The sequence below is a fragment of the Diplotaxodon limnothrissa genome, linkage group LG22, assembly GCF_057381915.1.
Source record: "Diplotaxodon limnothrissa isolate DT_005_m linkage group LG22, D_limnothrissa_male_GT1.1, whole genome shotgun sequence".
NCBI lineage: Eukaryota > Metazoa > Chordata > Actinopteri > Cichliformes > Cichlidae > Diplotaxodon > Diplotaxodon limnothrissa.
Window position 1 is genome coordinate 14,486,684 of NC_140616.1, and position 27,208 is coordinate 14,513,891.

Consider the following 27,208-nt stretch of genomic DNA (forward strand, 5'->3'; position numbering starts at 1 on the left):
TGCATGAAGGATTTGTCCTCTCATAAGATTGCACAAACCCAGACGTAGACTCACACCAGTCTGCTTGTTTAACCCTCAGCTCCCATCACTACCAAAAATGGCTCATCTCACTGAACTTTTCAAGTATGTGGACGACCACCAGGACCTGTATGTGCAGGTAAGATCACTCAGAAAAAACAATATAGTGCAGCTGCTTAATCATTACGTTTTTTTTGCATGATTGTCACTTGTTTTAATGGCTTATTGAGCTAACTGAAAACTGGACAGATTTGCAACTCCTTCACTTAAACTGGGATTATAGTACAGTTCCAGCTGTAAAACCAGTTTTCCTGATAAGAATCAGTGATATTACAACTGCTGCTCGAGTCAAATTTTGTGGGTCTAATGTCCTAAGAATAACTCATTGTGGCTCATTCTTTTGCAACAAGTAACTGCATGAAATAGTAAAAAACAAAAAGAAAAGAAAAGGAAAAAAAAGATAAAATCTCTATAAAAAACCCATTTTAATGTCTTTAAATCCCTTTTTCGTAATTGTCCTCAGCGCCTCGCTGAGTGGGTGGGTGTCCAGAGTGTGTCTGCTTGGCCTGAGAAGCGCGGGGAGATCAAAAAAATGATGGAGATGGCAGCCAAGGACATCGAGAGGCTGGGAGGGACTATGGAGTTGGTGGACGTTGGCAAGCAGAAGGTCTTGCACTGGTTACATTTCTTAATGCATTAATGATTTGTATATTGCGTTATTTTTTCTACTTAAATTTCACCATAAATGGACCTTGTTGTTAAACGGTCACTCAGATTAAGTTTCATTCATGCAGCTTCCCTCAGGAGAGGAGATCACCCTGCCTCCTATCATCCTGGGGCAGTTAGGATCAGACCCAGCCAAGAAGATGGTGTGTATTTACGGGCACCTTGATGTTCAGCCAGCCAACATCAGTGACGGCTGGGACGCAGAGCCTTTCACTCTGGTGGAGAAAGACGGTAAGAGGAGAATACTTTTGGTCTTTTACAAAACAACTCTGGAGATTTTTCTGAGCTGGAAAGTTATGTGAATAACTGAAGTCAGCTGGAACGCACTTTGTGCTTGTAAAAATAGATTAGAATTAAGTTACACCGGGTAGTTTTTGGTTTAGCAAAGTTATAATATCAAATATGGCTAAAAAAATGAGCTACAGTACTGTCCTGTAGATAGAATAGATGGCAAAACTAAAAGAAGAAGAAGAATTAATTTTCAGAGCAGCATAAAGGCAGTTTGTTACTATCAGAACATTCTAATAACCTGATGAGGACTCAGTGTTTTAGTGGTCTTAACTGAGATTACAGAAAACGAAAAAACAAATCCAGTCAGCAGGTTGGTAGTGCAGGATGACGAAGTGTGGAGTGAGGTTTGTAAATCCTGTAAGGTAGCATAACTAAGAGAAAACACGGTATCAACAAGCTTAACTATGTACACTGGGAACACTGGGTGAATGTATTTTTAGCAAAGATAAGAAACACAAAACGAGTCACAGAAGGGTCTTAACCTTCCTCTCGTGTTAGCTTTCTGTTATCATCTCTTATGTTAGCGGGTCGGTTTTGACCCGTGAATTAAATCAGCTATAAAATATACTAAAAACAATAAGTTATCATCCAATTTGTTTCTCATCTCTTGGTTACCTTGTTAGGCTTCCTTATCCATGAAAATGTTGGTTTTAATACTTTTGGCGTGGGCCTCTGGGTCTTTTTTTGTCACTATACCCCTCGATTTCAATTAAAAAAAATTGTAAAATTAACCTCAAGAGAATCATATTAATAAATAAAAGGTTTCTGTGTTACCTGAGTATTACTGAGGGGTATAGGACACATCTCTTAAATAAATCTGTTTTATTGATTTTTTTCATTTTAAGATTAATAACTAAAATGACATCTATGGTGTTACGGGTCAATTCCGACCCATAGACATTTACATCAAGAAAAGACAAAAAAAGTGTTTTTTTCAGCAGTAGACCTTTGATATAAACTGAAAAAAAGAAAAAGTCCACTCCTCCTTTGTTTTGGTTATAGCCGTGGGTAATTGTGGGCTTTTTATCACTTCCCAATGATACAGCTTCACCTCAGTTTCCTTTGTGAAGTTCTTGTCCGAGGTCATATCTGGTAAAAAATAAAATAAAATATCACAGCTGATATTGTGATCCTGCAGTCCAGTGGTCATATGGAGGACCACACATTTTCATTGTTTCTTCTCAGGGGTGCCACTCACAGCTTTGACTGTGAAAATCTGTACATTCCAGGCATAGTTGGTTTTTGCATCACAGGCTTCCCAGATTTTTCTGCCGTTTTTCCCTTGCTTACTGGGTATATATTGCCGGTAGGGGCATTTTCCTCAAAAAGTGGACAAGACGTTCATCCACTGTCACCTCTGGCCCTGGGATGAACATCAGTGGTAGAAGCTGCACCCATCTCTCCCAGACATCCCTGATGGGAGCAAGCTTGTCAGACCTCGGTCTGGTCTCTCTGTTGTCAAATCTGAGGACTCTTGAATCAAAATGATATCAAATGTGTGAAGTGACATCGTTGCCCAGAAAATGTTTCTGCCTGTCGATGCATCCCATAGACGATCAGTGGCCTCATTGCAGCATCTGTACACTCCAGCAAGAACAATGAAAGCATCCAGGTATTCCTCATCATGTCGCCATTGACTTTTTTTCCTTCAAGGTTTATCATAGTAATGATGATTCTTTCTAGTGACAATGGCATAAATATCTCAAAACATCTCTTGATGTCACTGACTTTGGTCAGAGCAAACCTTGTGATTCCAGGGGTCATTTTGATGACATTTGCAGCAGCTGCCCTGCCATGTACATCATGAGGTACTGAGCTCCAAAAGATCTTACCATTTTTGGACTTGAATCTTTCAGCAGGAGTAGCTTCAGCACCAGCGACCTCCACCTCTGATCAGATGTGTCTGTGTCTTCTGGATGATAGTCCACATTGTCTTCCTCCTTAGAAACCTGCCCATCTGAATCGCTATGCTGCTCTGTGTCCTCTCCTTCATTTTCACCAAAAATATGATCCTGAACTTAGCTCACTGTGAATCTTCTTCTCATTTTTTGTATGCTGCAAATTGTAAATGTGCACTCTGGAAGTCAAATGGCCACTCAAATAGTGAATTCACCTCACATGCCCGTGTTTATTTTGTTCTGTTTTTGTGCAGGTATAATGCAAAAAACATGCAAAATAAGAATCCCCTAAAGCTCATATGATTAGGAGAGGCGCTTGCTGTAAGTGTTTTAGCTGACAGTGCACTTATGATTTCAGTTTTGGCTTTAATTATTGCTTTATACTCATAATATTATACCTGGGTCGAAGCCGACCCTAACAACACAAAGGTCATAATTTCAACTAGGGCATTTTATAATTTTGTGAAAATATTTTTTTTGGTTTTATTTTGTAGAAATAGAGGTTCCTGACAAAGTCAAAAAGCCTTGAAACAATAAACAAATGTATGTGATTTTTTTATGCATTTGAAATTTAAAATGGGTCGGTGCCGACCCTAACACGAGAGGAGGGTTTAAAAACATGAAAAAAGAAAGCTGTTGGCCTTCTTTAAGTTTTAAACTCTCATCCAAGAGACTTCTTCAATTCTAAAACAAATGGTTGTGTGTCTCAGGTATTTAACCCCTAATAGTTTTTCTCAGGAGGTTCTGAGGGTTGTTAATCATGCATCACATTAGCCAAGGTGTGAAGAAAACAAAAGATAAGGGCCATTACCATCATATGAGGTAAGGTTGAGACCTTGACCGAACACTTCCATTTAGCAAAGGTTCAAAGATTGTGCAAAGGTTCACATGACAGAATTGTGAAACACACTCGGCAAAAAGGCTCAAGTGAGGCGTTTTCCTTTGTGAGTCATGACTGGTCCTTTATTTCACAGACTGCATTTGTTTGTGCACATAACTAAGTCACTGCAGCATTCCTGAATTGGTGTCTATGCTTTGTTATGCTCCACACAGTAATGCAAAAGCTGCACCTGAATAATTTCAACCCTTTAAGGCTTCTTTGTTTTATGTTAAACAACACAGACTGACTCTGTTGAGCACGATCTTACGGACTCTTTAATACTGTGTAGCACAAGGTAACCTAACCATTCTTTGCTGCTCTTTTAGATCTTCTTTATGTTGCATCATTTCAGTACATATTTGCATTTAAACAAACTTTTTTGATGGGACAGGTAGGACAGGTTTTTTTTTTTCCAGCTAGAAAATTGAGCACACGTGGTCTTATGTGTTTTCTGGTGAGAGTCAGATGACACAAAATGCCAGCTGACTCCCCCTGTCTCATTCCTGCCTGCTCAGCTGTGTTAGTGCTGCTTATGTCACATTTTACAAAACCTGCTGCATATCATGCAGATCATTTTTTGTATCATAAACAAGGATTTCATATCATTAACCCTAACCTCCAAGTTTAAAATCAGGGCCTGTGGTGTGCTGACTATGTAATAAACATAACCTTAGAAACATTTTTCAATGCCAATAATTTCTCATTAAAACCTTGAAACTGAAACAAAGTTTTCTTTTTGTAGGTAAGCTCTATGGAAGAGGATCTACTGATGACAAGGGTCCAGTGTTGGCCTGGTTTAACTGCATTGAAGCGTATCAGAAGATCGGAAAGGTACAGTTACTGCCAGATTTAAGCTGGCCAACAAAAGGTGTTTCAAGTTTAGATAGTTTAAAGATGATATGATATTTTAGTGTGTCCTAAAGAATCAACCCTGTGGCCTGACATGCTAAGATGGGCGTGTTTGAAAACTAAATTGAAATTACTGACAGGAAGGAGTATATTGAGGTGTGAATTTTTATTCCAGTATCTGAAAATGTATACCATTACTTCTTATCAAGGTTTTTATTTTGTTTTTGTACAGTGATGATAAAGCAGAATAGCTACTATACAGCACTATTCTAAAAGGATATGTGGGTCATTTGTATCATTTTAAAAATATTATTTTAGCTTGATCTGTTGAGTTTTTCCTTACTTGGTGCTTTCTGATATGGCTCTCTGGATCTTCTGATAATTAGAGTAAATCTTTAGCAGGAATTTCATTAATGGGTGTTTAGTCAGAACAAATAAATCCCAGCTGGTGAATGTACCGTATTTATTTTTAAACATGCATTCCTGCTACCTGCTATTCACATTTATTCAGTGGAGCACCCACAATTTGATTGTATATGAAATTGTGGGTCATTTGTTGTCAAGAGATTATTTCAACTCTAGAAAATGAGCCAGAATTTTTTTTCTTATGCATCTCTCTTCTTGTTGCAGGACCTTCCCATCAACATCAAATTCTGCTTCGAGGGGATGGAGGAATCTGGATCTGAGGGTCTGGATGATCTTGTGTTTTCTAGAAAGGACACTTTCTTTAAAGACGTGGACTACATCTGCATCTCTGACAACTACTGGCTGGGCAAGAACAAACCCTGCATCACCTACGGCCTGAGAGGAATCTGCTATTTCTTCATTGAGGTGAAGTCCTGTTGGATTACTGTTGGTGGGGAGACACACAATCTGTGTATTTTAAAATAATGTTTTACATTCCAACCTCAAGGTGGAGTGTGGTGGAAAGGACTTGCACTCAGGGGTGTTTGGTGGCTCTGTTCATGAGGCCATGACTGACCTCATCGCACTTATGGGCAAGTGAAGCTGATAATTGTGATTTTTGGTCTCACCGACCTTATTTTACAGCAGTTTAGAGTTTTAATCATGTGTTTGTGACTTCCTGCACAGGCTCCCTCTGACAGCAGAGGAGCAAAAGCTGTACGAGAAGATCGACTTTGACTTGGATGAGTACTGTAAAGATGTGGGGGTTGACCAGCTGCTGCATGACACAAAGGCAAAGAAATTATTTATGTTGTTCGCATCACTCATTGGTGGAAATGTGCTGTATAATGTGGGGTCATTCACACTTTTTGAACCTAGTGTTCTTGATTTCTTCCACCATAGGAGCAAATCCTCATGCACCGTTGGAGATATCCTTCTCTTTCCCTTCATGGTATTGAGGGGGCTTTCTCTGAAGCAGGAGCCAAGACGGTTATTCCTCGCAAGGTCATTGGCAAGTTTTCCATCCGCCTTGTGCCTAACATGGACCCTAGAGATGTGGAGAAGCAGGTAAACATTGTGATAGGTCACAATGATGGCATATAGCACTCACTTAAATAATGTAGCAGAAGTCGCTCTGTATCTCTGCCACTTATTGGTAGTTTGTTGCTCAGATGATTTGCTTAGCCATGCTTTTTTTAAGAAGTCCGTGAAACAAACTGCAATGTATAAAATTGAGAAATATTATGAATATATTATATTATGTAGTAAAAAACTGTGGAGGGATTTAATGTGAATGAAGGTAACTTTATTTAGACAGAAAACCAATATCACAGATCATAGCATTAAAATATACAGGCAAACCAACCAATCAAGTCACTTTCTTTTGCCTTACCTAATACAGTTCAACCCTTTGCACACATAGTGTTTTTTTTTTTTTAAACTGACTCTGAATTAACATGACAAAGAGATTTAGTTAAGTTTTACTACCTAAAGCTGAGCCTGGACTGACTGTGGGCCACTTGGAAGTAGCCACATGATTAGCTTCAGTTTGTTTCTGCATAAAAGCTCCAACAAGTCTAAGTTATTTTTCCCTCTTCAAGGTCGTCGATCATCTGCAGAAGAAGTTTGCTGAACTGGGAAGCCCCAATAAACTGAAAGTGAACATGGGCCACGGGGCCAAAGCCTGGGTCTCAGACTTCAACCACCCACACTACATGGCAGGGAGAAAGGCCATAAAGACAGGTACAAGGACTTAATGATAAAAGCTGTTAGATTAAAGACGGAGTTCACTCAATCTCCCCCATTTCTTTTATTTTGCTAAAAAGTCTAAATCAGTTCTGTGTTTTTTGTATTGCAAAAGTGTAAAACACTTTCTCCTGCAATGGTACAACTGACTTTCTTACAGTTTACATGTTGATACTTTTTCTTTAAGAGGAAAATATTTTTTCATGTTTCAGCTCCTGTCCTCGCTAGATGTTTCAGGACATTAAAAACAAAGACAAGCAAATTTTATAAGTTTTTTGTTATATGCATGTTTTTGTGAAACTTTTTAAGTCTTTTTCAGATATTTTCACTGATAGGAGTGTATCCAGTTTTGTTGTGACAAAAAAAGTCTTATCCTCCTCGTTGTGCTGTAGTCTTCGGGGTCGAGCCTGATCTGACTCGCGAGGGCGGCAGCATCCCGGTCACCCTGACCTTCCAGGAGGCCACAGGCCGTAATGTCATGCTGCTTCCTGTAGGGTCCTCTGATGATGGAGCTCACTCTCAGAATGAAAAGATCAACAGGTTGGTCACAGCTCACACCGTTTCACTTCTTTTGAAATGTGGAACAAGTAGGAACTATTGATAAAATGGATGAAATATTGCAGTAAAAGAAGATGATCATGTTTGTCATCTCCAGATTATTTCTGTTCTAAACTTAATGACAGGTAAAGAGAGTTTTTTAAATTATAAACCATTATCATCGCTTTATTTCTCCATTTTCAGATCAAACTACATTCAGGGAGTCAAGCTGCTGGGAGCATATTTCCATGAGGTCTCTCTGCTGGTGTGATTTGATGGTGTCTCATAATGACAGGTGTAATATATGCTCGTCCTTCATGTCAGACCATAAACTTTGTGGGTTTACCTTTCACAATGAATGGTTTTATACACCCTGCTGATAATAAATGTGTCTTTCTTACTTTGAGTTGTTTTTCTTTTCATTTCATGATGTAACAAGATGTACTTTTGATGCAGTGCACTGCTTACCATCATAACCGACTATAACAGGGTAAAATGTTGATAAGCTTAATTTAGAAGCTGTCAAATGTGATTGAGGCATCAGTGATAGCAGCATGACCAAAGGCTGGTACTATTTGGCGATGGAGATGGTTGTGTCAGGAAATATCAAGCTCATAAATAATGAGACTTCCATACTGGATCATTTAGGATTAACAACAACCACCTTGGTGATATTGGCCAATACGGTGTCCGTGGAAACTGTGATGCTGTTTTCCAAAGACAAGAGGAAAGAGAAGGCGGAAAGCATGTTAGGAGGCAGCAAGAGAGAGAGAAGAAATGGAGCTGCAGGAGGAATAATGTTAGACCTCAGATGAGGTTCATCATACAATGTGACAATAAGGTCCACAAAAAACAAAACAAAACAAAATCAAAAAAAAAAAAAAAATAAATAAAAAAAATCTGCCTCTCTATCTGGACTCTAGTTGTTACGCATGTGGTCAGGATTTGATGGTAAAGTAGTGTTTTGTGTTCCTCTGGACACAGAGGAGATGAGCTGTTTGTAATGAAGTAATGAAATAGTTTGTAATGAAGCAGCCCTCCTCTAGATGAATCCTGTCTAAAAACTGAAATGATAGAAGTCAAAATTTACTAAAGAATAAAGGTGCAGGTAAGTATCCTGCAGGAAAAAAATTAATTTAGAGAGAGAGAAGGAGAAGATGCAGGAAGGAGAGCGTTGTAAATGTTATACAAGAACTTATGAAGACGTTCAGACATATATTCTTTTATATTCTTTAATTCAGTCTGATATATTAGCTATAAATGAACAATAAAAGTAAACTTGCCACTGTGGTGAAACGAGTTGTGAAACAAACAAGGGTCAGTTACTTAAACCAGTAGCACTTGATGTCTGCTTTGAGACATCGCATTAATTCATTATTACTATTTTTTTTATATGCCTGAAGTCCTGACAATTATAATAACAAAATGCGCATCTTATAGAAATTTCATGTTTACAGTATAATGTATCCCATAAACAGGCATAGATCAAAGAGCTGAGTCCTTTTAAACTGTCCATGTCTCTTTAATGAAGGCGGGTCAAAACTAAGCGGAAGTGCCTGCTTGACAAATGAGGTGACGAGTTTTAAGAAATTTGACGTTTTGCAAGATAAATGTACGTGCTTCACAGCTATGTATTGAAGGCGCTGTTGTTTCATTGCTATATTTTCATTTCATCATTAATGATTAAAAAAAATAATACTTGAACTCAATAGTTTGACACCAAAAAAGCAATTTTGTGGGATCGGAAGATACAGGAAAGAACCTGGCAACACAAGCTGACTTCCGGCGCGGGAAAATCGTAAACAACACAGCGGAAGGAGCTTTGATAGTTACTGTATACTTCACAAAAATGTCTTCATGTCATCTGCCATACTGGCAGAGATGTTAATTGGAGTGAGAAGAAGCTAAAGCAGCTAATAGAGGATAAACATATAAGCTTACGCTGCTACTTTCTTTGAAAAAAGAACAATAACGCCAATGTTATAACAAAAACTCCCGACAGCAGTTTGAAAACAGCCCTGTCCACCTCAGCATGGATCGCTACAATGACGTGAAAGTTTTGCTGAAAAACTGGGAGCAGGGGTTTGTCAAAGAGCACAAGAGAAAACCCAACAAGGTGAGTTAACTGTTAACAACAACGAGCTTTGTTAGCATGCTACCTGTTTTAGTATTATTGTTTATGAACGCTGAATGGTACATTTTTCAGGAGGACATTGATCGGGCTCCAGAGGAGACCAGAAGTGAGTGCTCGCCATCAGTATGAATTTCCAGCTGTAGTGTAAATAAGCGAAGAAGATTATGATTTATTTGGTGTCTTCCTTGCAGACTTGTATAAAGAATACCGCAGCTTAAAACAAGCCAAAGAGAACAGCAATGAGGCCGCCAATGGGCATACTCACAGCCAAAAGGTAATGAGGAGGCTCTCTTTGTGTCCATCGTTGTCTGACGTTTGTGTTTTAATCTCAAATGTAATAAATATCTAACATATCTGAACAAATCTCTCAATGAGGCTGTTGCTTTGTTTTCTGTCTCTGTCTATGAAGGAGTCAGACTGTTGGGGTTCCCACTTGAACCGCAGTGCATTGCCGACATCATCTCCCAAACTGACATCCCAGGACAGAGACAGTCTGAAGGCGTCTTCTCAGTATTATGGCCTAAAGCTTAAAAACAACTTGTCTTCAATCAGTAAGGTGAGAATCACCACACCTAATTCAACTTGTTGTGCTAAGACTGATTTGCCTGCAAAAGGACCATATTCACTTGTTGATGACCATCTGTGAGGATGATGACATTAACCAGTGGTAGTTAATTTCATTTTCCCTACATGTTGTGTTGTTTAGTGATACAAAGATAATGCAAATGATAGAAATAATTTAAGGCTAATTTTTTCAATGATTTCTATCATTTCCCTGGATTACATGTGGACAGAAAACAATAAAATAAACTAATGAGATATTGAAATTAGGAAATTACCAAAGTAGCCATTATATAATAATGTGTTTGTTCTGCTGTTATTTATTTATTATTAATGAAGGAGAGGCCTGTGTCACTGAAGAAAATGCACCGTCCTGGTCGGCTACCTCTGGACTCCTTGAAAGATGAACAAACTATAAGAACAAAGAGCGTCACTTCTCCTGCTGCCACTGCCAAGACCACAACCACTGACTCTGAATTCAGTCCCTTTTCACCAAGGTAATTAGATCAAGGAAAATAATTTCATTTCATGTTAACAATAAGTGTTATTCAGTGATAAGTAAGTTATTTTGTGAGCATAGATGCTAATTTACTTTTGGACCAAAGTGATGTGCTGTTCTTTCTTAAGAGCCGAGCAGCTGTATTTGGAATTAAGAAAGGGAGAGTGAAAGTTGGAAATCCTTTATACAAGAATAGAAAAGATAACATAGACGTGGATAACTGTTTCTAAATCCTTTAATGAAAAAAATGACTTTAATTTAGTGATGGTTTTCAGTTTGTGAAAGCTTTTAGCTCATATGGATTACTTATATATATAACCAGAAAATAAGGAAAAGGAATTAATTTTAATTTATACCCGAGATACTATTTCTCTCATTTTTATTATAAAAATTTGATTGCTTTTGTTTTTAACACTACTATTAGGATGAATGAATTGCAAAATAAAGCAGTTTGGATATTGGAGAATCCAATATCGTCTTTTACTTTTGAGTGTTCAAGCAAGATGGTTACTAAGTAGTTGTTTTGCTTGTGCCACTTTAAAAAGCTTGAATAATGTGACTTTGTGATGATTTATGTGAGCCCTCCTTGTTATCACGTCTTTGCTTACAGAATGAATCCTTGCCTGGGATCTCTGGCTTCAAAGACGCTCCAACCAGCAGAGCCTGAAGAGCCGTTTCAACCATTTGAAACGTTCAGACAGGACAATGATGAAGCTGCAGATGCTGCTGGTAGCTGTAGCATTGGCAAAGACACTAGTTCACAATTCACTACCTCTGCTTTAAGTCCTTCTCCCATCAGATCCTCCACCCTGTTGTCATCCTTATCCCCTGAGCGAAATTTAGGGGCTTCAAAAGTAGGAGCCAGAACTATGGGAAGTGAAACTAAAGGCATTTTAGGAGATGTAAAAGAAAATGCTGAAACATCAAAAACTCAGAATAGAGGTACCGATTCTGCAGGTGGTGAAAGTGTAATTGGCTTTAACGGAAGTCCACAGATTTGTGGAGGTTTCAGAGGAGGCAGAGGCCTTGGAGCAAGGCCTTCTCCTGCCAGCAGGCTGAGCCTTGTGGACAGGAAGTGGCTAGAGAGGTGTCAGGTGTTTGGAGAGATGGGAGCAGAGGAGAAGCCTGGAGCAGGCAACCAGGAGATGAATGTGGAGCAACGAGGGATGGCAGAAAAGGGAGAAAAATTAAAAGGGGAAATGCAAGGAGTCGAAAGAGAAGCAAAGGAAGAGATGGATATAGAGAGAGAAAGACAGGAGTCATTAGAAATGGGAAGAGGTAAAAAGTCTGAGAGTGTAACAGGGGATAAAATAGTCACTACTAGTGCTACAAACTCTGGAAAAAGCAAGAAAGAAGGGGTTGGCAAAGAGAAAAGGAAGGGACAGGAGGAGATGGAAAGAGGGCAGACATCACATATAACAGCTGATGATGACAATGAAAGCAGTCCAAAAACTAAAGCTTCAAAAAATAGGAGGAAGAAGAGGCAGCGAGAAGTGGGTGACACGCAGGGAAACACTACAGAAGAAGGAGGAGTAAAAAAGAGACGGAGAGGTGGTAGAAAGAAAGAGGAGAGCTCTGACGTTAGCCCCAGCTCAGCTCACGGAGGAGCAGGAAAGAAAAAGAGAAGCAAGAGAAAAGAAGGTGATGGAGAGGGTGAAGGAGAGGAAGAAACCAAGGGACCAAAAAAGGCAAGGGGGGATTTGGAGGGTGCATTGTATGTCTTATTTTAAGCTTATATAAGATTATCTGATGTAGCTTTGCTTCTGTCTAGATGCCCCAAGAGAACTTGTTTGGAGACATAGAAGAAGAATTTGGAGTTAACAAAATCTATCGGGCACAGTCTGCTAGAGCCAGGTAGGACAAAGTGCATGTGAGGAAAGCAGAATGTCTTTGAAAGGTTTCTACATGTGTTTGTTTTCCTGTTTTAACAGAGTCGCAAAAGGAGCCGAGGGTAACTTTGTGAAAATAAACCTGAAGAAGAAATCTCATGTCAAAGGCTATGCCCTGAGAGGGATTGCTCTGCGCAGACAGGTATATTACATTTATTTATTTGTTTGTGTGTGTGTGTGTGGTTATCATTGTGCATGAAAGTTTAAGGCCTATTTTTTTAGGTTTACATATCAAAAAGAAGTGAGAAGAAGCGCACACTTTCTCAAAGAGTTTATGCTTATATCATGTATAACACGTCCTTGTTATAATACAAACTGAGTAATTAAAATGCATTTTTTATATTTTCTTGGTGTCATAAATGTCTTCTTGGTGTTGCAGTTGTACATGCAGAAGTTCCAGCTGAAGGGAGAGCGTTTCGGTGGAGGTGGGGGATATTTTGGCAGAGGAAGATGGGGGGGCTTCAGAGGGGGTTTCAGAGGGGGCCTCAGTCGACAGGGTGACACCTGCTACAAATGTGGAGGGACCGGACACTGGGCTATTGACTGCAAAGGGCGAGGTGATGCAGGAACAACAATAACTATTATTAAACGCATATCTCACCTTGTTGTGATTCCTTCAGAATGCTCTAGACAGTCCTTAGTGTCGTCAACACGGCAGTCACACCCATAGTAAGAGGAAGTCAGTTAGCAAAAAGATTACTTGTAGGGAGGGTGGCTGTAAAGAGAGAAGAGCTCTCTTCAAAGCTCCAGCGACGCCCTTCAGTTCGTCTTTTATCTGAAGGATGACGGAGTTGCTCTGCTAGAGTCCAAAAATAAAGTTTCAGAGCTGGAAATCAGCATCACAGGTCTGTTAAAAGTTTTGATATGTTTTGCAGCCCCTCCACCTCCTGTTGCTGACGAGAAGGCGGTTGAGGAGGAGCCGTTTGAATTACCCACCCTGGAGGAAGTTGCCAGGGCAACTGGGACACTACAACCTCAGCCACAGGGTACATCTGTTGACTTGATTGCATGCCGCTCTCTGACAGAACTAGTCGGCTTATGCATGACTGCATAGTTCCAGTGTCATAAATGCACTGTTTAAGTTTTACTTTGTGCATCATATTCATGACATTATGTGAAATTTAGTTTTATCTTTTATCTGGTTAATAACTGTTCTTACTTTACAATAAGAGCAGTTATTAACCTTATGTTTTCTACAGCTAACACATAGACTGGAGGTGTATGTTTACATCTGCTCATTAATGGAAAAAAGTTTTTAACACTTTGTTCATGTAAATTTGTGCACATTTATTTTTAGAGCTTAAATTTAAGCTGTTTTAAGTAACGAAGCTGTCAAATACAGATGTTTTGTGTTCCTAAGTCGTGCGCGTTTAGACCCTGATGCGTTTGTGTGTTCCAGTGGCAGCATCCACTTTTAAAGAGGAGCAGAATGATCAGGAAAAGGAAGTGGACAGTAAGCGTAAAGATGAAGTGCTGCTGAATGTGATTCGCCCCGATTATGAACGACCTCCTCCTCCTCCACCCATGGAGCCGCTTTATGAGCTCACAGAGGATGGAAAAGTCCAGGGTAAGGACTGCACACTGATCTCATGAAATCTGAAAAATAGACATACAGTACACTGGCCTAAGAACTGATTTTTCTCTTTATATTAAGAAACACATGAAGATGTTTATTCGGCTCTAAGAGATCTTGGCTATCAGTCATTTCGACCAGGACAGGAGGAAGCCATCATGAGGATCCTGTCGGGTATGTAGTGAGCACACTCATGAGCTCATCTGCACACACTCATTTGCTAATTTACAATCTCTCTGTACATGTTTGTGTGTTTCCACCTTTAGGTCTGTCTACCCTCGTAGTGTTATCAACAGGGATGGGCAAATCGTTGTGCTACCAGCTCCCAGCTTACCTCTATGCTCAGAGATCCAAATGCATCACTCTGGTCATATCGCCTCTCGTCTCTCTAATGGACGACCAGGTAAACACTTGTACACCTGATGGCTGTAGGCACAGAGCAAATCTAATTTCTCTAAACTAATGATAGAGTTGAGAATGTATTTGCTGAATATCTTTTTGTGTTTCTGTGCAGCTGTCTGGCCTGCCAGCCAAGCTGAAGGCGGCCTGTATCCACTCCAATATGACAATGAAACAGCGAGAAGCAGCGATAGAAAAGGTAAAAGGAAGTGCATCAAGAATAAGATATGAGTGAGACTGAGCCACGTTGATTACAGCTTCTTTGTTAATGTCATTGAAAAATGAACAGCCTCTTATTGGATCCATGAATCCAGTCACACTAGATGCAAGTCTTTCTTCTCCTGCAGTCCCAGTTCTTTGGCTGGGATGCAAATAAATGGTTTAAGATAGTTAGTCATACAAACATATTTATTTATTTTATTTTTAAATATTCTGCGACACTCAGATGCCCTTTTTTATGCCAGTGTGAATACAAATATCCACATATGGTCTTAAATCAGATAGAGTTGGAATTTCAAATCAGTCAGATCAAGGTGTGTGCAGATGTTGTCCCAGTTCCATATGCTCGCACACCTCTGCACAGAAGTAACAGCTGTTTTCTCCACAAAAAGTCAAAATGTCTAGTTTGTCCCTCCTCATCTTTCTGCTTGCGATTTGCCGACTTCTACAGCACCTTATCTTCTAATTTCAGGCGTGAATTAATTGACTTCTATGCTTATTAGAAAATTTACTATATCATTGATTATTTTCCGTTCATACCTTGTATTCACCTCCTGCTATTTTTCCAGGTGAAGTCAGGCCAGGTATGTCTGCTGCTGCTCTCTCCAGAAGCCCTTGTTGGGGGAGGAGGTTCAGGTTCAGGGTGTCTTCCTTCTGCTCAGGAGCTCCCTCCTGTGGCCTTCGCCTGTATAGATGAAGCTCATTGTGTCTCAGAGTGGTCCCACAACTTCAGACCCTGCTACCTAAGACTCTGCAAGGTGGGTTGATGATTTCTGGAGATAATTGTACTCTAACACAAGTGATGTTAATTCTGCTACTTGTTCAAACAACTCACTGTGTTGAACTTTCCAGTTTGAAACAAGTAAAAAGTTCTGTCAAATTTATGTAAACTGGCTTCTTTAGAACAGTGGTATCACTCTTGATTATCTCTTTAAGTCTTTAATACAGTGCTTGTTTGTAGGTGTTACGAGAGCGTCTGGGAGTACGATGCTTGCTAGGACTCACAGCTACAGCCACTCTGTCCACTGCTCTGGACATTGCTAAACATCTGGAAATCAGTGATCAAGCCGGCATTGCTGTCAGATCTGCAGCTGTGCCTCCAAACCTGAATCTTTCTGTGTCCACGGATAGAGAAAAGGATCAGGTCAAATGAGTGTTTTTGTGTCCTGACTGACATTTATTTGTGGATTTTTAGTAGTTCTAGATCCAAGAGTCCTTCTCTTACTAAAATGAGTTTGCAATGTGTGCAATTGTCGTCTTAGGCTTTAGTCTCCTTGTTGAAAGGTGATCGGTTTGGTTGTCTTGACTCGATCATCGTCTACTGCACCAGAAGAGAGGAGACGGTGCGTGTGGCGGCACTTCTCCGAACCTGCCTTCAAGGGGTGCTGTTAAAAGAAAACAAGAAGAGCAGCAGCAGCAGTCGGTCAGAAAACAACCCTGTAGGGCAGAGAAAGAAAGAACTGGGTAAGTGTTTTTTAAAAATGTGATTAATTAAAAACTAGTAAGGAGAGAGTTGATATGGCGGGGGAACAAGTGAAATATGTATGTGGAGCCTATGCTGTGTTATGGAAATCTGTGGTACATAACTTAAGATAACATTAATTACAGGTGAAGTCTATTTCCTTCAGTCTCCTTGACTTTGTGGTTTTGTCCTTTATGTATTTAGCTCGGAAGAAGATTCGTAAACCACTGAAATGGCAGGCTGAATCGTACCACGCCGGCCTGTCGGGGTCAGAGCGGCGACGCGTGCAGAACAACTTCATGTGCGGAGAGCTCAGGATCGTGGTGGCCACAGTGGCGTTTGGCATGGGCCTGGATAAATCTGACGTTCGTGGTATCATCCATTACAACATGCCTAAGGTGGGCAGTGCTCGGATCTATCCTGACTCGTGTCTCCTCATACTGGACTTGAAAATACATTAAATATTTTTTAACTTTCTCTTTTAGTCTGTTTTGGGGCATCTTATCCTGTTTTTCTTGTTGACAGAGTTTTGAGAGTTACGTTCAGGAAATTGGGAGGGCAGGAAGAGATGGAGAGCCGGCTCACTGTCACCTTTTCCTGGACCCGGAGGTGAGTCTTAAAATTGTGATTACTTTCTTCATTACTGACGTCAATGATGTAGTTACAGAAAGCAGTACTGATGCAGTGGGATTGCAGTTCTTGGAAAAAATAGGTCTTTGTACACATTTGTTGTGATGGTCGACTGTGCTTAAGAAATGAACTTCCTCAATGTCAGCTGGCAATTTCAAACAAATCCCGTTTTAAATACTTTATAAATAATGATCTTTGGGGGCGTTCTGTGTCGGTGTAGATAAAATGACCCCAAATAAACCAGAGAGAAAGTGGAATCATGAACCTTCTGTCATATTCACAATCAGTTTGTAATAAAATGTTTGTGTAAGTAAGAGAGAGGAGTTGAGATGCTCCCGGTCATAAAGGGATGGACATGGTCAGCACAATACACATGTAGACTGTAGTGTTTAAGTGATTCTCAGTGGGTAATGAGAGGTCCAAAATGTGCCATGAAAATATCACACTGTTACACCACCAACAATCATCTTTCTTCTCCATTCTGGTGCTCTGTTTGAACTTCAGCAGGTTCCAACCGAACGTGTGCATGTGAAAAATGCATAGAGTTGCTGTCGTGTTGAGTGTGATTGTCTGATGATGAGATATTTGGACTGACAAGGAGCAGTACAGGTGAACCTAATAAAGTGACCAGTGAGTGTATATTGCATATACGAATAATATCATGTCATTCTGTGTGTGATTGTAGGGTGGAGACCTCCATGAGCTCCGTCGCCATATCTACGCAGACACAGTGGACTACTATACGGTGAAAAGACTGGTGCAGAAAGTTTTCCCAGCTTGCAAATGTAAACAGATACACCAGAAACAGCAGGAACTCTTCAAGGTAACTCCTCCTTCGTCTGTCTGTGAGTGTGTTTTAGCCTGAAGAAATGTCTTTGTCTGTAGAACTCAAACTTTCTGTGAAGTAAAGGACTGTGTGTCTGTGTGTTTGTGTAGGATGTTGAAGACTCTGAGCTGTTGGAGGTGATGGATGTGTGCGATCAGGAGAGCAGCATGAATTCTTCTGCTCAGCAAGACATGTCAGACAAAGATGAATCACAACCTGCTGCTGCACCTGTAAGTAAAGTGGGAACTGGTCTCTGATCGCTTCACACAATAGAGAAATTTAAACAAAAAAATAATGAAATGCTAATTTCATAATTACTTTTTTAGTACATAATTTTTTTTGGTAATATGACTATTTTTACTGCAAGGAATCAGATCTCAGTTCTGCTGGGCTAGCCATCCGAGAAGACAACGATAAAAGAGAGGAACGAAATGAGGATGAGATGAAAAAACAGACAGAAGACCAGAGAGATAACCGGGAGAGGGACCAAGAAGAGGAGCGCTGTGATTGGCCCAGAGAGCGAGTCTGTCACACGCACGAAAGAGCGATTCCCATCCAAGAGACCATCGAGGCTCTGGACATCACGGAGGAAGGTGAGTGGAAACGTACACTAAAAAAATCACATTGATTGATAAGACAGTAAAATGAACAGGTGTAGGCTGATTTGTACACGGAAAGCACATTAGCATAAATCTTTAAACATTTTAAAAATTATTTCTGACTCGAGGTTAAGACAGAATTTAAGCCTGATCTCATCCACGCAGGTTGTTTAGTGGCTCGTGTGCTGAATCCGCTGAAAGCAAAAGGCCAAAAAGCTAAAGCCAAAACAGTTTGATGACCAGATTACGCTCAAACAGATGAATTTAGAAAACAAATAAAATGATACAACTGGAGCAAACGTTGCATTAAAATAAGAAAACCATCTAATAAAATCACTCGTATTTATTCTTATCTGGTTTAACAGAACAAAACAAATCGTGTAGATTACAGAAATTCAACCTAAATTTCCCAAGAAACACTCTAAAATCCAGCAAACAACAACTACTCCCAGTGTTTTTGAAATTTTAACATTTTTTATGTTTTTCCAGGTGTGGAAACGCTGCTCTGCTATCTGGAGCTGCACCCACAGCGCTTCGTGGAGCTGCTCCACCCCACTCTGTCTGTGTGTAAAGTCAGCTGCTACGATGGGCCGAGGCAGCTCCAGAAAATCACTAAAATGTATGACAACGTTGGCCGGGCACATGAACGTGTGCGTCTGTGATTGTAATGTTACTGTTAAGACGTCTTAAACTTGTCTTTTCTCTGCAGTTGTCCTCCGATCGCTGTGGTGTTGGCCAGGCGGCGGATGGCGGGCGAGCGGGTGGAGCAGTGCGACCAGCTTGAGTTTGATGTTGTCGAGGTCGCGGACACTATGGGATGGCAGCTCCCTCTCGTGAAGAGAGGACTCAGGCAGCTGCAGTGGAGCACCGATAGAGGTTTGTTCATGAGTTCATGTTTGCTTTGTTTTCATTTAGTATCGATTTAGTATCCACACATTCACAGCAATAACAATCCAGGCAGTCGCCATGGAAAATGTTTCAGGGAGGATCTCAGCCCTTATAAAGTCTGAAAATGTCTTTAACATACATTTAGTAATAGAAGACCTTAAAAAGTATTAAGCTGCCTTGAATTCGGTTCAGAAGGGTCTCACATCACTGAGAGTATGAGAGGCGGAAACGGGCTGCCATAGATACTTTTACTGTACCTACAATTTTCCTGACATCAGTTTGTGTTCTTAAGACAATCTGACCTTTTATATGTATTTTCCTTGCAAGTGTAGTTTAATTTAAAGTTTTACTAAAAGCCCATAAAAAGTACAACTTGCTTATACATGTAGGGATGCCCTGTTGCCTTCTAACGTCAGTGTCACTCTCTGATCGACCCTCTGTGGTTTTAGGGTCTAACCTTGAGTCTAAATTTAGTTCTGTGAGATGCTTGTTGGATGTCTCCCTTCTTTTCCTGCTGGGCTGCAGTAGAAATAATCAGTCAAAAATGCTTTTGTTTCAGCTGGGGGACGTAGCGGCGTCCTCGTCGAATTCTCCAGTCCTTCGTTCTACTTTCGTTCCTATGGCGACCTGAGCGATGAGGAGATGGACAGAGTCTGTCAGTTCCTCCATAAACGAGTGCAGGACCAAGAGAGAACGCAGCTGTACCAGCTGACGGCCTGTTTTAAGGCCTTCAAGAGGTACGCTAAGCTTTTTTAATTATCCGCTGATTTTATGGATTATCCACTAATTAAAACAAACACATTCTTAAATAAGATCTAGCCTGTTTTCCAGTATTGGCTAGCTTTGACCGTTTGTCTTTTTGCGTGCAGTTACCCTCTGTCTGCTTTGGTGTTTGACTTTGTGTTCGCTGTGCTTCAGTGTTGCCTTCTGCAGCGTACTGTCCTGTGTAGACGATCTGGATGAGAGCCGCAGTTTGCAGTTAAAAAGCCTTCTGTCCGAGTACTTTGATAAGAGGCGGGACGGGGACCACGCTCTCAAACCTTTTGATCTCGAGGAGCTCGACAAATATAAGGTTTTACAAAGACAAATAATGTAGAAAACTTTTCAGGAGTTGTAGTTAACGTGAAGTCTGTGAACGATTCGGCTTACCTCTGTATGTTTTAGCTGTTGGACTGGGAGGATCAAATCAGAGCCGACATCAGAAGTTTCCTCTCCAACCGAAGTGACGAGAAGTTTTCTGGAAGGGCTGTCGCTCGTATCTTCCATGGCATAGGTGAGGACGCACATGCGCACACACATTTACCTGCATAAGCGCAGGTAGTTTTTTTTCTTTTTCTTTTTTTGGACCAGAACATTTTTCTCTCCAAACCCTTCTCACTGAAGTACTTCATGCTTTACAATAAATGTGGAGGTGTTTGCTTGTTTACATTCACCTTTACACATATTCAGAATGTATCCTTTTAAATGGCACCAAATTATCCAACTTAAAAAAGCTGAAGCCTGTCTCTTGTGAATAGTTGGTCACAGATTTTTTTGTTTGTCAGAACATCAACTCCAAAGCAGTGAACCTATAAACCTCTAGAGGTCGTTAGAGAGCTAATTTAGGACTTTTCAGTTTCGCTGAGATTTTAATAGTTCAAAGTGTACAAACATAAGCTAGATAGCGTCAGAAAATTGTTGCTATAGATTATCTGTCAAGGCATGGAACGAAATTACTTATGTGTTATGTAAAAAAAGAGAGAAAAAAGGTTTTGAGAGGCCTTTGTGTTGACCTGTCAGTGTGTTCAGGCTGTATGTTGTACTGGATGGACTCCCTCCTCACTACAACTGTAAACTGGGATAAATAGCTAAGAAAATAAGGAGCTGAGAAGTTTGGGGGCTCGGGAGATGACTTGCGTTGGAAGTGCCAAACAGTTTGAGATTCACTGTGCTCAGCTAATCACATGTTCACTTCTCAGCTGACGAATGGGCTCTTTATTTCAAAAGTCTAACTCCCTCCTTACACTTATCTTTTATCTTTAATTTATATAAGTTCTCAGAAAGAACATGATGTTTATAACATATCTTTTTAAGAACCCAAAGCGTTTAGACAAAAAACCTCGTGAACAGGTGACATTTTAACTACTTGTTGAAATTTCCAAAGCCGGGGCGTTACAAATCCCAGATGGGAACAGTCCCCACATAAGGACTGAAGACTTTCTGTGGGGACTCGAGAGCACGACTTTATCAGGAGAATTCGGAGTCTGGGATGGGGTGTAGGGGAGGAGAAGTTCTGATAAGTGAGGAGAAGGATTTTTAAAGAAGATATAGGATCTGACTTGATGCAGGTAAGATCTCTGGCAACTGACTTCTGAACATACCAAAGAGGACACCAGTGCAGTGATGTAGACGAGAAAGTTATGAAGACCTCCATTAGGGTTTCAGCTGTACAGTCTGACACTAACCTGAATCTGGATTTATGCAAGAGTGTAATAACCGCAGATACAGGGATAATCGCTCTCACATTTTCCTACATTTGAATTTTATTTTACTCTTTTGGGATTCTTTGGCTGTCAACCTGAAAAAAGGTTGAGGTGGCACGTTTCTATTAAAATAAGTTTTATCCAGCACCTCCCAGAATTATAGACCTTGATCTTTAGCCTTCCTTTTGTTATTAGCCACAGTTAAACACAGCTAATAATAGTAATTGTGCATTGATATTTAACTAAGGAGAAGTTGACAGTGCGATTTATTTCTCATGTATGAATTTCACTGTTTGGCCTTTGATCCATCAGCTGTGGATGTTGAAGTAAAAACTTCTATAAACTAACGCTAAATAAATCCAACCTGTGTTTCAGGCAGTCCGTGTTATCCGGCTCAAACCTACGGCAAAGACAGACGTTACTGGAGGAAGTACATCCAGTTTGACTTCAACCAGCTCATCAGACTGGCCACTCAGGAGATCATTCGCTTCAAGTGATCGACCAGATGGTCCCATCTTTTTTTTTTTTTTTTTTTTTTAACGTACGTCTCATTTGTTTGTATACAAAAACTAAATAAAATATATTTTTGTATCTTGGTCTTTGAGATGCATTTATTTAAAAAATAGGACAACCACAGAACAAATCTGTGGTCAGTAAACATAAAACCTCACATGTCTGTGAAGGTTCTCAGTCATTCAGGTCATCGTAGTCAAAGGAGCTTGCAAAGAAAAGCGTCTGGACTTCTTTAAGTTGCTTGAAGACGTTTCACCTCTCATCCGAGAAGCTTCTTCAGTTCTAAGGTCAAATGGTGGAGAGTCACATTGAAGAGAACGGCAAACTCAACATCGAAGTTTACCGGAAGCCCACACACACGGACCAGTACCACCTCTTTGACTCCCATCACCTTCTGGAACACAAACTTGGAGTAATCAGGACCCTACACCACCGGGCAGAACATGTTCCCTCTAAGCCTGAAGGAAAAAAGAAGGAACACACACATGTAAAGGAAGCACTCAAAACGTGCGGCTATCCTAAATGGGCGTCCTTAAAGTCAGCAAAGAGGCACAGAAAAGAAGACCAGACACCAGCGAGGGAGGATAAGAAAGACAGACGCAACAACATTGTCATCCCCTATGTAGCCGGTGTATCAGAGAAACTCAGGAGAGTTTTCTCCAAGCATGACATCCCGGTGCATTTCAGACCCAGCAACACGCTCAGACAAAAACTGGTTCACCCGAAAGACAAAACGCCAAAACACAAACTTAACAATGTGGTGTATGCTGTACAGTGCAGCGAGGAATGCTCAGACCTCTACATTGGAGAGACCAAACAGCCACTTCACAAGCGCATGGCACAACACAGAAGAGCCACCTCCACAGGACAAGACTCAGCAGTCCATCTGCATCTTAAGGATAAAGGTCACTCTTTCGAGGATGCCAACGTTCACATTTTGGACAGAGAGGACAGATGGTTTGAAAGAGGAGTGAAAGAAGCCATCTATGTCCACTGTGAGCGACCATCTTTGAACAGAGGCGGTGGTTTACGACACCAACTGTCTGCCATCTATAATCCAGTTTTGAGTTCCCTTCCCAGACGCCTTAACACCCACTCACATCCTGGGCCATCTGACCTCAGGAATTCGCATGATAAGGTGGGGCCAGGTTTCACAATGAACACACCTGAAACTCTGGCTGATAGGGCTTTGGAGTTGACGTCACGCCGCAATGCATTGTGGGAGCGCGGCACCATTTTCGGGGTCTACGAATCAAATCAAACACACTGTGTTGGAACAACGATTACAAGATGCTTAAAAGCAGCTCAAACGAGAATGGACTGTATAGAGACCGATTGCGTCCAGAGGCGAAGCGGCGGTACTTGCAGAAAATAGCGTGCATTGGAAATGTGGACCCGTATGAAATACGGCCGTGGAGTAGAAACCCTGAAGACCAACCGCTATTGACGTAGCCTGACATATTTCATACCTTATCTGTGGAGTCAGCGCGTACAAGTCGTCATTCAAACAAAGGTAAGTCAGCTCGAGTACTGCGTGTGAAATGCGTTTGATTTCCCTGCAAACATTCACATTAGTGCAGCATAAATTCATTCATGAGGGGAAATTACAGTGAGAACATGTGGAGGCTGTTAGGTGGATAACATAGTGAGTTCAGTGCATTGATGTGACATTGTCCTGAAGGATTTAGTTATTCTCTATGGTTAAAGAAATTGCAATGATTTATTAATGTTTATTATAAATAATTCTAATTATACATCTTGCTTCCATATTTGTATCCTGTGTCACTAAAAATACATTTTATTTTAGTTTTATACATTGATTAATGACCTGCAGAATCTCCTTATCATATTAAGTGATTCATAATTGTCACTTTATGCTTTCTCCATCTCTAAAGTGATGACATCCTTCCATTACATACTTTAGGTTCATTTTCTGCAGGCAGGTTTCTGACAGAGAACAGACAGATTTAGACTATAACCTGCAGCGTTCTATAGATGGACACATAAAGAAATGCATAATTACATGTATGTGCTAACTTTCTAAACACTTTGTTACATTTATGATAAAGTAGATAAAACACATTTGTGTCGGCCTTGGCTCATAGTTCTTGTCTTTAAATGAACTTTGTCTGTGTGTGTTTCAGGTGTTGCTCTCTCAAAGACTGAATGAACCAGCATTGCAGCCATGGGTCACTGTGAGCACCACAGGGAAGGTTGAAGTCGCCCACTGCAGCTGTATGGCCGGAGTCGCAGAGCCCTGCACCCACGTCGCTGCTCTTCTGTCTAAAGTAGACGGAACAGTGTTGATCCGTGGCACAAGGACTGTTACAGATGAACCTGCATACTGGGTTTTGCCTGGTAATATGACCAAGATACAGCCAGAGGTTGGCCATAAGAGAGACGACTTCTCTTCAGCTGCCCAAAAAAAGGCTCTTGATCAAAACATAAACAGACCATCTGTAGTGACCGGTAAAAGGAGCCGTCCCCAAAACAGAAAAATCCCACCTGCTACTGTGGAGGAGTTGTCACTGCTATAATGCCATGTTTTATCTAGGGGTCTAGATTTATGCCTGTAGTGCACTGCTGTGTAAATAATTTGCATTTACTGAATATGTACTGACTGAGTCCCGCTGTTCAAAAGTTGAATAAAGAAACAAAATAATTTTGCCTTTTTTTTTAAATTAAAACCACTTTATAGAGCATCACATCAGTAACAGTGTAAAATCCATATCATTTACAGTTTACAAATGACAAAATGTTTACACCAAATCATGAGTGTTTACATGATATCACCCACTACTAACGTTACTTTATTTACTGTATCTTTTGAAAAAATAACAGCACAAGACTTAAGAACATTTAACAGGAGCAGGTTTCATTTTTCCCTGGTTTTACTACCACACTGTTCACTAAACGCAGCAAACCTTCACCATCTTATCCAGAAGGGTCACCTCTTCACCCTCACATGGAAGAAGTAATCTGATTGGCATGGTGGTTTGTTTGAAGCAGGTCCCTTGTGTAGCGCTGGAACCCAGTCATGATGTTTCATCCATTTCATCGGCTGGTTTGCTGCAATAATGGCAAATAATTAGCAACTCTATAAATAGAAGGTAGTTCTGCAAAATCACTCAGTAGGATGTTTGTTCTAATTTGCTATGAGCTCAGAGCGCATCGAAAATGAAACTAATAGGCTATAAAGAGTGATATGAACATATAGAACTTACCGGAATGAAAATGTCTGGAGCACCAACAGATATTTGGAGATGGAAGAGAACTGCACGTCAGCTCGTCTCACAGCTGCTCTCCAGGCTGGACGCCTTCGTTTGCTAACATCGATACACGAGCTGCTTCCAGGTTGGGAAAGAATGAAAAGATAAACCATTTTCAACCTTATTCTCTTGCCGGTCGTGCGATCGAACATTGCAGCCGACCACACAGCAAATACGAACCGTGGCTGTTGTGTGTGCTCCCTTTTCACTTGCGCTAGACCCCCAAAATGGCGGATCGGGCCAAAATCCTTTCCACGCCCACCCCCGTGACATCACGCTCCAAAGCCCTATTGGGACCCACACCCAGTTTCACACCTTGGCTCAGGCGATTAGAGGATCATCAGGGGGTCCTTTTGTCCCTCCGTGGGGGGAAACTCCCACTAGGTTTATATCTGGGATTCTCCACCATTTGACCTTAGAACTGAAGAAGCTTCTCGGATGAGAGGTGAAACGTCTTCAAGCAACTTAAAGAAGTCCAGACGCTTTTCTTTGCAAGCTCCTTTGAATAAAACCCCACAGGTGAGGAAAATAAAATCCATGACCCAGAAACGAACTGACATAAGGAAGTAAAACTTAAAGTGTGGGATTTTGTGCTGTGTGTGCATGAATATTACTGAACAAAATTTTTAAACATGATAAGAATAACAATTATTTACTTGACTGAAATTTATTATGACCCAAATTTAAGGGGATTAGTGAAAAGGTGAGCCACTTTCTGAACTTGTGTTCCTTTTCCCCCAGTTTTTTTTATTGCCATTGTTAAAACTTTACTCCACTTCAGGAGATGCACATAAAGCTTTTGAGCTGTGAACATTTAGATTACCTGGTTAGTGGAAATGTTTTGGATTTTTTTTTTTGTTTCACTGTAAATAGCAACAAGTATTTAAATCTCTTTTTGTAGCTTAATTTTTCCTACCTGCTGCTTAATCTATAGGCATCAGAGATGTACCGGCCTTCTCTTGAACCACTTGGTGAGCAAGTGAATCTGTGTTGGTGTGATGAGCATCATATTTCTTTAAAAAAAAGAAGAAGAAAAAAAAGAAAGCTGAAAGCTCAAACAGGCTTATTAGAGTGAGGTAAGTGAAACAGAGCCAGCAGTGCTTGGGTTTCTTTATTCATTGTACTTCCACCGTGCACGTACCTGATTTAACTCGATATCTTGCACGAAAAAGATGCAGCTTTTGTAGTTTTGCCTCTGTACTAACCGAAACAATCAAGAAGTGATTGACATGCAGGCATTCAGCTTTACTTTGTGAGGTTTACTAATTACACACATGCTTTCTTTTTTCCAGAAGGTCAAAAGTAATTTGAGAATGAACTCATACACAATTTCCTGGCCAGGTGACACATGTTCTCTTACTGTTTCCTGACATGAAGCAGACGTAATATGTGACTTAAAGAGTTTGGGGGGAGACCATTATGCTGAAAAACCAAAATAAACCTATCAGGTTGATACCAGAGGCTTTTGGAGTGGCCAATTCAACAATCTGGAACATTCTTAAAAGAGAGACTCTGGCCAGCTGAAGAACAAAAAGCTTTGAAAGATCACAGATTCAAACTTCTATTCTATAAAATTTTTAGTTAATATTATTACTAATATTTTTGACATTTCAAAAGGGTATGACAAATCCAACACTAAAATCAGTTATTAAGATTGTTTCTTTTAGGTCTTTTATAAATGTTGTTCAAGACGGTTTGACATCAGGGTGGAAAATTTATTCTACAATGAGTTTTTTCTCCCCCCCCCCCCCACCCCCGTGACATCACGCTCCAAAGCCCTATTGGGACCCACACCCAGTTTCACACCTTGGCTCAGGCGATTAGAGGATCATCAGGGGGTCCTTTTGTCCCTCCGTGGGGGGAAACTCCCACTAGGTTTATATCTGGGACTCTCCACCATTTGACCTTAGAACTGAAGAAGCTTCTCGGATGAGA

The 27,208-nt window shown here is 40.5% G+C and overlaps 2 protein-coding genes across 4 annotated transcripts; both read left to right on the forward strand.

Annotated features, from left to right (window-relative positions):
- Window positions 1-97: 97 nt before the first annotated feature.
- Window positions 98-7,621, forward strand: LOC146609622 (cytosolic non-specific dipeptidase-like). Its single transcript, XM_085346134.1, has 11 exons — window positions 98-157; window positions 542-685; window positions 813-975; window positions 4,556-4,644; window positions 5,293-5,493; window positions 5,576-5,664; window positions 5,755-5,860; window positions 5,971-6,135; window positions 6,669-6,810; window positions 7,206-7,353; window positions 7,555-7,621. The coding sequence occupies exons 1-11, from the start codon at window positions 98-100 to the stop codon at window positions 7,619-7,621; spliced, it is 1,374 nt and encodes a 457-aa protein (XP_085202260.1).
- Window positions 7,622-9,382: 1,761 nt separating this feature from the next.
- On the forward strand, window positions 9,383-21,988 carry recql4 (RecQ helicase-like 4). Of its 3 annotated transcripts, none has more exons than XM_085347052.1 (28): window positions 9,383-9,466; window positions 9,557-9,590; window positions 9,676-9,758; window positions 9,894-10,040; window positions 10,385-10,542; window positions 11,155-12,232; window positions 12,316-12,398; window positions 12,476-12,575; window positions 12,813-12,990; window positions 13,309-13,427; window positions 13,862-14,000; window positions 14,088-14,180; window positions 14,273-14,409; window positions 14,521-14,604; window positions 15,194-15,382; window positions 15,586-15,768; window positions 15,887-16,088; window positions 16,291-16,484; window positions 16,612-16,695; window positions 17,402-17,539; window positions 17,653-17,772; window positions 17,910-18,135; window positions 18,631-18,760; window positions 18,851-19,017; window positions 19,589-19,766; window positions 19,948-20,101; window positions 20,194-20,302; window positions 21,867-21,988. In XM_085347052.1, exons 1-28 carry the CDS (start codon window positions 9,383-9,385, stop codon window positions 21,986-21,988), a joined length of 4,713 nt encoding a protein of 1,570 aa, XP_085203178.1. The 3 variants fall into 3 exon arrangements, with proteins under 3 accessions (XP_085203178.1, XP_085203176.1, XP_085203177.1); XM_085347050.1 differs by having other exon boundaries at window positions 13,309-13,419; window positions 13,833-14,000; window positions 17,653-17,781; XM_085347051.1 differs by having other exon boundaries at window positions 13,309-13,419; window positions 13,833-14,000.
- Window positions 21,989-27,208: the final 5,220 nt, after the last annotated feature.